At 40.0% G+C, this 13,723-nt stretch overlaps 1 protein-coding gene across 1 annotated transcript in view; it reads left to right on the top strand.

The window, feature by feature from the left end:
- Nucleotides 1–9,727: 9,727 nt before the first annotated feature.
- LOC114449349 (cadherin-12-like) overlaps nucleotides 9,728–13,723 on the top strand; it is a 50,655-nt gene continuing 46,659 nt past the window's right edge. Inside the window, exon 1 of the mRNA XM_028426943.1 lies at nucleotides 9,728–10,024. Coding sequence (XP_028282744.1) covers nucleotides 9,728–10,024 — 297 coding nt within the window. The remainder of the gene's footprint in view (nucleotides 10,025–13,723) is intronic.

Genomic DNA, 13,723 nt, shown 5'->3' with positions numbered 1-13,723 from the left:
GGCTGAGGAAAACCCAGACCCAGATCTACAAACTGTTTTTGGAGTAAGTTTTACAGTGGTTTCTGATGGATAGTCTGGCCTTTTGTCATTCTGTGTTCATCTCTTGGCATTTTGCTGCATATAGTTATATTTTCCCTTACTAGTCTGATGACAGTGTGTAAATAAATTAATTTATGTTCCAATAGGAAGAAAACACAACAACCCTTATCTAAAGGTCACAGCCAGTAAGCAGTGAGGTCACACCTTGAATTGCTAAATGTCACAGGAGTCAATATATTTATTTACTGATTTATTTTTTTCATTAACTTTTTGAAGCCATTCTCGGTTGAGATCTTAGATTGAAAATAGAGGAGACTGTGGACAACTCTTTGTTGTGAACATAGTGTTTGTAGGTACAAAATGATAATGAAAAAAGTACAGCTATAGACTGCTAATTTTAAACTCACCCTTAAACAAGAACAGTACATTTGTACAAGAAGCATTACAATTATGTGGTCAACACTGCAACTGCCTGGTGACATTTAGACTTTGGAAAATCACAACAGGGATGCAAAGTTTAGACATAACATTATGGTCACTAACAGGCACAGGGAATGCGAGGAAAATGTAACATGGGGTCAATATTTCAGTCTTTTTAATGTTCTGAAATTTGCCATTTTTTCATGATGTCATTAGTAGCAGAAAAATAGGCTGCAAAGGGGTCTGAGCACCTTTGTCAAGTACCAAACGGTGATGGCTACAGACTGGGTCAGAGGGTCTCCAAACCTGCTGCTGTTGTAGGGTGTTCAAATATGTAGTGCTCAGAACCTACTAAAAATTGGTCTAAGGAAGGAAAAAGCAAAAAAACACTGATGCACAGGGGGAGTGAAAGCTGGTTGGTGTGGTCAGACGAGTGCATCAAAGTGTGTTGTGTATGGGGCAGTGTAGCTGCAATCGGCTTGGGCAGGGGGTCATCATGTTGTGGCTAATTACCGGGCGCTCTGCCAGAAAATGTTGTTCCTTAGTGTCCCTTTATTTTTCAGTTTCAGAGGTGTGAGGCCATTGTGCTTCTCAGTGGTTTAGATGTGGTTTTATCCCATTTCACCTTGACCTAATGGCCTATTAGGGTTCCTTGGGCTTCATGTCTTGGTTTTTGTGTTGACAAGCACTGTTGATTGTGGGACTTTATACAAACAGGCATGTGCTTTCGCAATTAAGTTTGTCACAGGTGGACTCCAGTCAGCTTCTAGAGGACTCGCAGTGATAATTAAAGCAAACAGGATGCAGCTGACCACAATCAGGTGTGCCACAGAAACAGATCATTTTGGCTTTTTATTTTATTAAAGAATCTGCAAAAGTTTATTAAAATAAATTTTTAAAAAATTATATTTTATCAATCCAGTGAAGTGCTGTAAAGTAAGAATCAAGCAGTCCTCCCTGGTTTATTTTCTGTGGGGCTATGTATAGAGTAGTATATACAATATGTTATGGTGTGCTCAAGCGTTGGCAGATTGCATATAAAATGAAATGAAATATGCAATACATATCACAGCATATCTGCAAAATCTGGGAAGAATCTGAACACACACACAGCGTTCCTCTTTGTCCTGTGTACTAAAACAGTTATAAATTGCTGCTGTGGCCTGGTAGGCGGCTGCTGAGCTTGAATTACTGTGACGCTGTCTGGATCTTTAAGGATCACTGCAGTGGAGCTGGGACTGGATACCCATGCAACACACACACACTGCCACATGCAGGTATTTGGTAGTTAATAAAAAGCACTATGTAAATGGCTAAAGTCTTATGGAAATGAATTTGCAGAACAGGCTGTATTCATTTTAGCTACACATATTTGATGATAATTTGACAGTATTTTATAGAAGAGATGTTGTGATAAAACATGTATTGCGGACATTAAAGGATGATGATAAATAAGGCTTGACCTCAATAAACCAAAATTATGTGAATCTATTGGATTAGCAGTTAATTTTAAGGCCAAATGTTCAGAGGTGTTTTCACTTGGCACTCAAGTGGCGACCCACAAAGATCACTCCACGTCGACTGGTTATAGTCCACGAGGTCACAAAGAATAACTTCTGAGAAGCTAAAGCTTTCTTACTATGGCTAACATTATTGTTCATAACTCCACTATCAGAAGAACACTGAACTGGTGTGCATGGCACAGCTGCAAGGAGAAAGTCACTGCTCTCCAAAAAAGATATGCAGTTTGCTAAAGCTTATTGGGAAAGCCAGAGTGACAGTGGGAAAAAGCTTTCTTGACAAAATTACAAATTATTTGGTTCAATTGCAAAGCATTATGTTTAAAGAACAGTATACAAGCCTTATGCTGAAGCATGGAGGTGGTAGTGTCATGGTTTAAAAAAGTCACTCTACTTTTGTGCTATTAGTTACACTTTCTGCTTGGCCCTGTATGTTTTTTGCATCACCTATTTAGTGTTGAAGGTCTTCTCCTTTCAGACTTCCATTTGTCTGCCACGTTATGCTCCTGAATGTCTGTCATATATACATATATATATCCATCCAGCAATTCTCTAAATAAGTAAACAATTAAAAAGCAAATGTGATTTCTGCACATATTTTTGACAATATTTATATGCTCTGGAGTCCAACAGATGACAACAAAGCCCAACAGCCAAAGCAGCCATTGCCTGATCAGCACACATGACCCGACTCAATAGTGCATCCTTTAGGATATAAAGGCCTTATATATTACACAGCTACTGCCTCTGTACTGCTCCAACCCAGCAGATGGTGGCATGACAAAAAGATGCCTGATAGGCTAATACAATGTTCATATGAACTGTAGCATTCCTATCACAGAAGTAGCAGTCTCTTTTGTTCTAATATGTTACATGTGTATGCTTCATACTATAGTACTTAATCTACAGACAAGCACACCCTAAAGCAGGTATGTCGTATGTCCCAATTAGGCATTAAATGTTTTAGGAAAAAAAATGTGTCTTTTATTCCTTAGTATTGTATTGCAGGTGTTGACAGTAGACACTGGATTTTTCAGAGGGCCGGATGCCGTTCAGCACGTTGATCTGGAGGGAGAGAGACCTGCAGAAAGATACAGAGAGAGAGAGAGAGAGAGAGAGAGAGAGAGCGACACAAAACTATGAGGAAGACTGGACACACAGTTAGTACCATAAAAAATGGATCATACGGCCTGATGAGGGGAGAGGAGAGGAGAAGAAGAGGAGAGGAGGTGGGGGAATAGAAATGGGGGTGGTCCTGAGAAGGTAGGGGGAACTGCTCTGTGGATCATGTTTGTAACAGCGTAGACCTATAGCAGCTTAGCTATGATAAAGTTTAAAGACTTAGAGTTGTTCTACCTGGTTCTACCTGTGGTTGGATATCAAGAAGTGACTATATCCATACCAATCAGCCCTACACACCAGATTGGTAACTGGTTCAATAGTAGCGGTGCCTGATAGCTGACAGCTCGTCCTCCCATTCTACTTTTATGAATCCTAGGAACTACAAGTAAACCTGCACTCTGAGATCTGAGTGTTCTATTAGGAACATATGGTACTATCAGGTCCTGCAGATATAATGGAGCTAGTCCATGAAGAGCCTTGTAGGTTAGAAGAAGGATCTTGAAGTGTATTCTTGAGTCCACTGGGAGCCAGTGAAGAGACGCTAGAACAGGAGAGATATGATCCCTTTGGCTGCTTCCTTTCAGAACTCTAGCTGCTGCGTTCTGGATCAACTGCAGGCTGTTGATGGAGTAATGTGGACATCCTGACAATAAAGAGTTGCAGTAGTCCAGTCTTGAAGTGACAAATGCATGGATGAGCTTTTCAGCATCACTCTGAGAGAGGATGCTCCTGATCTTAGTAATATTACGCAGGTGAAAGAAAGCGGTCTTGGAGACCTGCTTAATATGAGAGATAAACGACATGTCTTGGTCAAAGAGTTTAACAGTAAAACAGGGGAGGTCATCCAGTCCTTTATGTCCTTAAGACATGCCTGTAGTCTAATGGCTCTGTTTCTTCTTCATGGATAAATACAGCTAGGTATCACCAGCATAACAATGAAAGATTATGCTGTGCTTCTGAATGATATTCCCTAGGAGGAGCATGTAGAGGCTGAACAGGATCCGTCCGAGCACTGGGTCCAGTGAAGATTTCCAAGTATAGGAGTGATCACAGCAGTTTTAAATGATAGAATAGAATGGATGAATGAATATAAATGTCAATAAGAATGAGAGTGATATATAAAAATGATTAAACAGCAAAAGTGAATAGAACCATTGTATTGAAATATTTCCAGGGAAAACATATTCAAACTCATCTTTATGTAATGATCAAAGACTAAGGTTATGATAATACCACAACTTCTGGGTCACCTGAAATAATGTGACAGTACTGAACTCATCTTACTGTAATTCACAGAGTCCAGAGTATTTCTGTGGTTTAAACTGAGTGCAGTGAGAAAGTGCAGTGATGTTTTAGTGGTGAACACTCGAGTCCTTGAGTGTTTAGAGAATGGCTGATTGGGAAGATATAGCTCACAGTCATTCAATGCCTGTCGACATGCAACTCTGTGATCCACATGTAATGAATAGGGAAGGTCAGCTACAGCATGGAGCTCCGAGGTCACATCACCATGTGTCTTGCATCCCTTTTTCGCGTGTGGCTCTTGCTAATGAGCATCTCTTTGGATTTTTTTCTTGGTTCCTTTGTTTTTCTGTAGTTACATAGTACTGGAAGAGGGACCATTCACACTTGTAGTTGGTATGCCATCAAAATAATTTTGTAAGAGTAAAAAGTAAAACAAAATGCATTCTAAACACTAACACACTTTTTAAGGAAAAACCTACCTTCTAAAATGTCCCAACCCCAGCAACACATATATATGGAGAGGTCATATATCATATCATGGTTAACACTGTCTGCTGGGGTTCTGTAAAATGTTAGAAATAATCTCACAGCTTTAAAAAATGATTTGTATTTAAGATTAAGTGATATAATAGACTATATGACATAGTCACATAATAACAATATCAGTTTTATCCAATGTCCAATTCTTTATCCAATTCTTCAAATTCAATTCATTTTAAACACTGTTCATTGTTTATTGCTTACATCTAATTCAATAGGGACAATTTAATCTAATGTAGTTCCAATAGTGAGCTCATTTTTAGAAAATAAAAAATATATTTTTAAAACTACGCATTTTTTTCTCTGCAGCGTCATTGCTTGTGTGGGGCCAACAACTGCTTGGGGCCTGGCATGGGCCCAAGCAGACAAACTACAGGGTTGGCTGAGGGTCATAATTACAGGACAGGCTGTCAACATCACATCAGCGAAAGACACAGTCCCACTGTGGACAATTCTCAGGTGGATTCTCCATCTTTCTTGTTGTTACTTTGAACTCTGGGCCTCTTTTGTTGGTTCAGCTATTCTTAGATACTATTGAATTCTCAGCCTGTGGTCTAGATAAAGCCTCCTCAGAGACACACTATAAGCTACAAACTTTAGAGAACCATGTTCCAAGGTGTGAGGGGCATTCCACAAAGGCAGGGTTACCAGGTTTGCCTATTTAGCCCACATCCCATACACTAGCCTACATTTTTTTTATAAATTATTTTAATTGATTTATTTGGAAAATAAACTGCTCTTATAATTGTTATTGATTTTTAGGAACAATATAACAAACAAGCATTTTTAAAGCAATCAGTTTTCCGCTACTGTATCACATGATTTACAAGGTTATGACACAATTAACCCGTAAGGTGAGCAACTAGACAACTCAACACACTCACGTCCAGTGAAATTAAAAACACTGCAAATATTGCCATCGACCTCAATACAGACTTCGACAGTCAGATGAAGACACTGCTGAGAGTGTTTGTTTACTCAAGTGTGCTGACAGAGCGTGGACATAGTGAGAAATGTCACATAGAATAAGCTGCATGGACTTTTTATGGTAAAAACTCTCAGTCAAATGGACAGGTGCCTCCTGCAATATTCTATGCACCACTTAACGCTAACTATCTAATTAATGACCCTGTCAATCACGCATCAAAGGCAGCACCAAGGGAAGAACAGGAGGAACTTTTCTGCCTACGGAGTGCTTGAAGCAGGAAATAATGATGGAAATCTTACAGGAGCAGCAGCAAAGTCATAAAAAGGTCGTAAAAAGTTGACGACTGCGGGAGCTGGTGTAAGGTTTACACGTGTTTGTTTGCAGTCCTTTTCTTTATAGGTTATTGTTTAATTGCTTTTGCAATCAGTCAATATGATTTGGCTTTTTGAGAAAAACTTCCAGCAAAAACTGAGTAATAGTAATAAAATTAAAATAAATAATTATGCAAAATATTGCATAAATCATCACACCCTTCATTAGGCTTTTGGATACGATCACAGCAATAAGTCTGTGTGAGGCTTGCACATCTGGATGCTAATTTCCTTTCATTCATTTGGCAAACCTGCTCAGTCTCTGTCAGGTTGCGGGGAGGGGGGGGGGTCAGGCATCAACAGCCAATTTAAAGTCCAGCCACGAATTCTGTATTAGATTGAGGTCCGAGCTTTGACTCAGAACATTCACCTTGATGTCAATAAACTATTTCTGTGCAGCTTTTGCTGTATGCATTGGGTCATTGTCTTGCTGAAAAATAAATCTATTCCAAAGTCAAAGTTGTTTTACACACTGAATGAGATTGCCCTCCATGGTTTCCCTGTATTTTGGTGCATTCATTTTAATCTCTATGTTTACAATCCTGGGGCCTGCTACCAAGAACCATGATGCTACCACCCCTATACCCCACAGTGAGAATGGTGTGGTAAGAGTGCATTTCCATGTCTGCAAATCATGGCAAGTTTGATGGCCAAAAAGCTCCATTTTAGGGCCTGAGCAGTGGCTGTTGCATGTAGAATCTCTCCTATCATAGCTGCTGAACCTTTCATCTCTTTCAGGGAGTCCTACTAGTCTCCTTCTTGCAAACTCAGGATGGCAGATTTACACTGATTTTTTTTCCATAACCTTGTTTGGAACATTCCTTTCTTCATGGTGTAATTGTAGGCAAACTGAACCTTTAAGACACAGTTTCTTTTTACAATCACTCAGGTGATCATTGTATCATTAAATGGGAGAATACTGGCACCATTCTTCAGCTCATCAATCAGGTCAGTCAGTTGTGAGTCGTGAATATTCATTATTTTTTATCTTTTATTTTACATTATATTGTTTTATGAATTGATATTTGTACACCTTTTAAAAAATGCAATATCATGGTGAATATGCTCTACAGACACTGTATAAATTGCAGATCTTCTTACCGAGTATGGAAATTGTCCAATGTAATGGAGCAAATTCTCTCTGCAAGCCAATATCGTGTACCTTAAAGATACAGTAACTAATGAAGTGCACCAGGATTTAGTTGCTTGCACTGAGTAATTGGAAATAATATAATTATCAGTAACATCATGTCTGTTTAGCCATCAGACTGCTGTTTGTAGTCTGATCCTACTGCAAATACCACACCTGACAAGGACAAATTCAACTGGACACATTTACTGTGATACCAGTAATTGTTGTCCTGCCAGTAGCACACCATGCTTGAAAGTTCCAGGTCAAAGAGATCTGCAACTGGGTTATCCTCTCTGAAGTACCACTCCACTTTCATTTTCCTTTAAAAATTATTCTAATACTCTGTGAGGTTATATGCGTGACTAGGCTAAAGGCTCTCTGGATAACATACACACACCACACAGACACACACACACACACACATACACACAGAAGCCTCCCCAGAGAGAGGCATTTTCACCATCTCTGGTTTCAGGGAGCACTGATCCATGACAGCACGGTTGTGTGATGGTGTAAGGGGCAGTGAAGCACAGAAATGTCCCTCATTGGGGACAAATAGCATTATTCCTCCTTGATATTTATTTTTACTTGTGCACCTTTTGACAGTTAAAATCTGTATAATGGTGATGCGGATGAGAGCTCAGCTCACCTCCTCTCAGCTGTCCTGCTACACTGGGAACAAGGAAATCTGTGGCTAAAGTCAAGTGCATCTACAGCCTGCAGCCAGAGTTAGTCTGGGCTAAACTCAGAGCTGCCATTAATGCTTTCATTTCATTGCCAAATGGGCAATATGGCAAAGCACCTCCACTGCAGGAAACAGGCCACATTCCCACTAGTGTTGTGAAGGTTACAAGTGTCATAAGCAATATAAACTCCTACAACTCCATGACAACAGGAAAAACAGGTGCTCTATATGCTATAGATATTTGACTTTTTGCATTTTCACAGGCTCTCTAAACCAGCTTTTCACTCTCCTCAATGCCTCTCTCTAGAAGTCATGCAGATCAGCCCAGATTGTTGTCATGTGATTACTGGTCAAATGCTTAATGTGAGTGTGTGTGTGTGATTTTGCCAATATGCTCTACAAACAAGATAGTGATCTCAAAAAAGTGTAAAGCGAGTCTTTAAAGAGATAAAAGTGAAGAAAAGAACGTAGGTAGAACGAAGAACGAAGGTAAACATGCCTGTGTTCATTAGGTTTACAAATTAGGTTTCAAATGGTTGCATATTAAGCATTTCGACAGCTCTCACACACACTTAACACACAGTTTATCAGGACAGGCTGACAATCTTGTCAAGTCAGTTCATGTCAATCAACACTGTTGTCTTAACAGCATTTGTAATTGGTGCAGTGTTCTCGACATGGACACTAACATCAACTGTAGCATATAGCATTGCAGTGAAAGTTACGCAGCAGGTTGTCTGGTCAAAGGATTACTGGCCTCTTCATTCTTTACTGTGATGGGCAAAATATCAATTATTTATGTACTTATTTGTAAGCAGTGGCACATTAAAATAAACCCATTTGAAGGCACTACAATGAGAGGCGACCTTATCCCGTTACAGCACAACACTAATGAGGAGTTCAGTGCCCTGTCTGAGCAAACAACTTAGTCTTCATCAACTTTGCACGTGCTTGTGTCTACCATGCCTCAGCTGTCACACTAAGCAGCACACTAACAGCTGCCAACCCTGTGTCCTAAAGTCTTTTCTCTAATTAGACTCCTGTGATCTGATTTAAGGTCATTGGTTCTTAGCCTGATGTGTTGATAGTGACAGTGACCGCAACTGTACAGACTGTGAAAACACATGCCTCTCACTGTATGGGGCTGTGAACATGCTAAATATATGTTCTAAAGGTGCACATTTTACACAGAGGTGTACGGGGAATGACTGACCCAGCCTCAAGTGGCCATTTGAGGAACTGCATTTTTGGCAGACTTTGTCAGCACCAGGAGTTGCTCCTTGGGTGTGTAAAATGTAAAAAAAAAGTAGTTATGCTGAAAAATGTGCAAGGTTTTGTGTGACCATGAGTGAGTTGCTTTGACATTTCTATCTTCACCTTTCCCTGCAGTTATCCATGCTGAGGACATGCCAAAGGTGATCATCCTGGTTCCTTTACAGTCCGACTTGATATCACAGAACCAAAGCTCTTTGAGGGAACCAACGACAAGCCACAGCAATCAGTGACTCTGTCACCTGACATGATGATCCCCAGAGGCTTTCTCAGGAAGGAATATTAACAGACGTCCTAGTCATTATCTGGAATCACATTGTAATTTAAACCATTTGTCCAATGCTTGCCTGCAGATCAAATCCAGCTTTGGATGTATGTCCATTCCCATCCTGGAAATAAGAATCTTTTCACGATTTTTATTTTATTTTATTTTTTTAACAAAAATACTCCCTGATGATCACCAGGGAATATGTCACTATACTTCTGGTGGGCTCCTGTTTACTACTGGACTACAGCTCCCAAATACCCTTGCAGAGCAGAACTAATAAAGGTGCAGTGACATCAGCCAGGGAAGGGACAGGAAGTCAGAGTATGAGGGCATCTGTGGCGGAAGTGACATCACCAGAGGGCAGGATGAGGCTAAGGAGACGGGGCAGATCAAGGGTCCAGCGGATTAAAAGAGGATGGGTGTGGAACCAGTTCTTTGTTCTCGAAGAGTATATGGGATCTGAACCACAATATGTTGGAAAGGTGAGTAAACATCACATTTTAATTCTGTTGAACCTTCCACATTTAATCTTGAAATTATGGAACAGTCATGGTACAGGACATGAGAGAAAGCTTCCATGTTTCAGTCCAACGCATCAATCCACCCTAACCTTCTAACTGTGCTGACTTTGTGTCTCTATAATAGGCCTATGATGGTCACTATAGGCCAATGGTGACCATCATAGGCCTATGTGTTTGTGGTTACTTTGATGGTTTGAGTCAGGTTTCTGATTTATTACATTTTACATTTTTGTATATGTAGTTTAACATGAATGATTTTCACAAAACAAGGAGCTCTGGGAGCAGGTTGCATGGAGGGATTGGAGACATTGTTAATTTACATATACTGACCATTTTATGATGACACTAACCTTCATAATTGGTAACATTTTTCTTTACACCATCAGCCAAAAGACTGTGAACAGTGAGTTGGTTGTCAGGGCACCTGGCAGTATGTGGGATATATTAGGCAGCAATGATTCAACACAGACTGGAAGAGTGTGGCCTGGTCTAATGAATCTTGTTTTATTTGACATTGATGCCCGGATCCCTTACCCTAGTAATACCAGGGTGCAATATGGGAAGTTTGTGCAATGCTTTGGGCAATGTTCTGCTGGATGTAATGTGGAAGTTGCTTTGACACATAGCACCTAGCTAAGCATTGCTGCAGACCATGTCTTTAATATAAATGACGGTGGTGGCCGGGATAAGACATCCTCCTACCAAGCAACAAAGACTGTTGAATGGTTTAGGGAGCACAACAACCAGTTCAAGGTGTTGACTTGCCTCCAAATTGCCCAGATCCAATTGAGCATATGGGATGTGCTGGGCAAACAACTCTGATCCATGGAGGCCCCACCTCACAACTTACAGGACTTAATGGATCTGCTGCTAACATCTTGGTGCAGATACAGAACACGTTCAGGATCATAGGTTAAAGGCTGAGGATGAAAAAGGAAGACATTTTAACAATGCTTTCTCTTTATTAATGCAGCCAAGTCTGTAGTGACAAAAACACAGGATTTACTGAGGATAGTGGATCTGTTGAATTACAGCATCACAGAGGAGCATAGACTGTGTGAACATATTTACTTCTCTGTAGACCTTGTGACAAAGCTGTAAAAGCCTGTAACCATAGTAGCACAAAGCAAAGATGGCAACAACCCTAACCCTAATAATTGCTCTTGGTGAAGAAGAAAAAGAAAATCAAAGCTTTACATATAGATACACAGTAAAGGGATTAACATTCATATTTTTAGCATCTTTATTTATCTATTTGAGTGTAATAATCATACCAGAATAGGATTCTGCTTGGAAGTCATGGCAGTTTGTTTCCAGTACAGCTCTGCTTTCAAACCTTTTTAACCTCCCTTTGTGCTTGGAAATGGTATTTTAGGGGTCAGTAAGAGGGGATTTGTGAAGCCTCTCACTTCTCTTTGTTGTCTCAGTCTCCTCTGTGTTGACTCAAGAATCGATGGCTGCTCTGCTCTGTAATTGAAGGCAGCATCCATGGAGACGAAGTAAGAAGAGCAGCTGATAAAATATCTTTAGGCCAGTTAGAGTGGGCTCTATGATGAACAATATTACTATGGACCATTACAATAGTAGTAATACATTATTGTTGACATTTCATAAACAGTATATTGCATATATGCTGATCTTGAGTTTTCACAGTGATAGTAGCATACTTTTTAAACATTAGATTTTAGACACAGCTTGGTGGTGTAGTGATTAGCGCTGTTGCCTCACAGCTTGGGGTCTTTCCGTGGGGAGAATCAGAGTTGTGGTGATTGCCATGTATGTGAAGAGGTTTCACATAATTAGGAATTTACCTTAGTGATTTAGTGCATACATAAAACATAAAACAAGTAACATAATACGAAGCATGCACGGTGCAGTAAATTAAAATAAGAGCTAAAACAAGGCTATAAATTGAAATTTACAAGATGTGTAAGGGTTATGTGCGAACACAAAATAGACCGTGATATAAACTCCTCCCACATACCAAATTGTGTATGTTGGGTTAACTGGAGACTCCGTAGGCCATAGATGTGAATGCGACTTCCCCCTGTAATAGGCTGGACTGGAGCCTTGTCCAGGGGATACCCCAGCTCTTGCCCATTAACGGCTTGAATAGATTTGGTTTATCCCTGTGTTGCAGAGGTACCTAGTGAAGTCTAGCTTCAATAGCTGCAGTTATTGTACATAATGCTGCTTTAAACCATCATATAACAGGATGTTAGATCTTTGAAGCTAGCAAGTTAGTTAGCATCTTTGGAAAAGGGAACACTTAAGGGAAAACTAGCAAAACTATACTACCTGAAAGAAGCTTATTGGTCAGAACTTCTAAGCACACAGGAATTTCAATGAGTCTTATAAGACCCCAGTGGTTGTGCAATGTGTTTTAACATACCTTGGTGTTTTTTAATTCCATGCTATATATGGAGGTTGAGTTTTAACACAAATTTATCAGCCACCTTTTCTGCCTTGTAAACATCTGTGCAGAATCTAAAAGTCTGCTTTAGTCTGGCTGATGAAAGACTGAAGTGGGGAACATTGTTTGAAAAGGATAAAGCATCAAACACATAGAGTAAGACATAAAAATCAAATAAAATGAGCTTTTCTGACAGTGTTAGGCACTTTTTGTTGAGATTACCTCTTTTGTGTTTTTTGAACCTAAGCATTGTTGTTGTGATGTACTTTCTCACAAATGACATCCTGTGAAGTGTTCCAAGTTCAGGACGTAGCTGTAGATGTGATCGGTTTGGCAGACTGGATTGCCAGCGGCTTCCCACCAACCGGTAGACTGGCAACAGCTTTGACTCTGCTGGAGGCATCCAGCTGGCAGGCAGACAAGGTGAGAGAGAGGTAAAGACAGGGTCAGAGGCAAATCAAATAAACCCTGGATTTGCCTCAAAGAATGTAGCATTGCATGCGGTTTGGAGAAGAGGGAGAGCCGATAAAGTGAACTTGAGAAGCCCAGGCTTTTTCACTCCATATGTTGATAACAACATTAGCCTGATTTAATTGGTGATAATTTTATCAGTTCCACAAACATGACTTCAGATTCTGCAGACCTGCAACTGGACAGGCTTATTCAGTTAGCTGGATGCTGGCCTGGTTCAAGGTTTTACAAGGTGAAGCTCGAACATAAGGCACACAGCAGTGGGAGACTATATATTATATGCTTTTTACAGTAAACACAGACACAGCAGTCACCTGTAAAGAAGTAAACTGTTCTGTCAACAACAGTCAGATAGATGGATGGCTGATGATATGTCCCTACAGGGGGATACAATTAATTTCAATTTTATTTATATACAGCCTCTTTTACAATTAGCTTTGTCTCAAGGCGCTTTACAGAAACCCAGAGCTAAAGACTAAAGACGAAGAGTCAACTCTACCTCTGGCTGTAGGTGGTCAAGTAACTGACTTGCAACCACCATTTCAAATATTATATAAAGATACAATACGCACCCAGGTCCTACATAAGGAAGAAGAATCAGAATCAGAAATACTTTATTGATCCCAGGGGGAAATTGCTTAAAAGAGCTCCATTGTTATAGAGGTGACTGTTAACAGATGCCGTTCCTACTTTTAGATTGCTTTATATTTGGTAATAGCACAAATATAACACAGACATGACAGAACTTGTGAAAGCATTACTCATTAGCTGTAATA

This window comes from Parambassis ranga, chromosome 17, assembly GCF_900634625.1.
Source record: "Parambassis ranga chromosome 17, fParRan2.1, whole genome shotgun sequence".
NCBI classification, from domain to species: Eukaryota; Metazoa; Chordata; class Actinopteri; family Ambassidae; genus Parambassis; species Parambassis ranga.
This window is presented reverse-complemented; position numbering and strand designations above follow the sequence as displayed.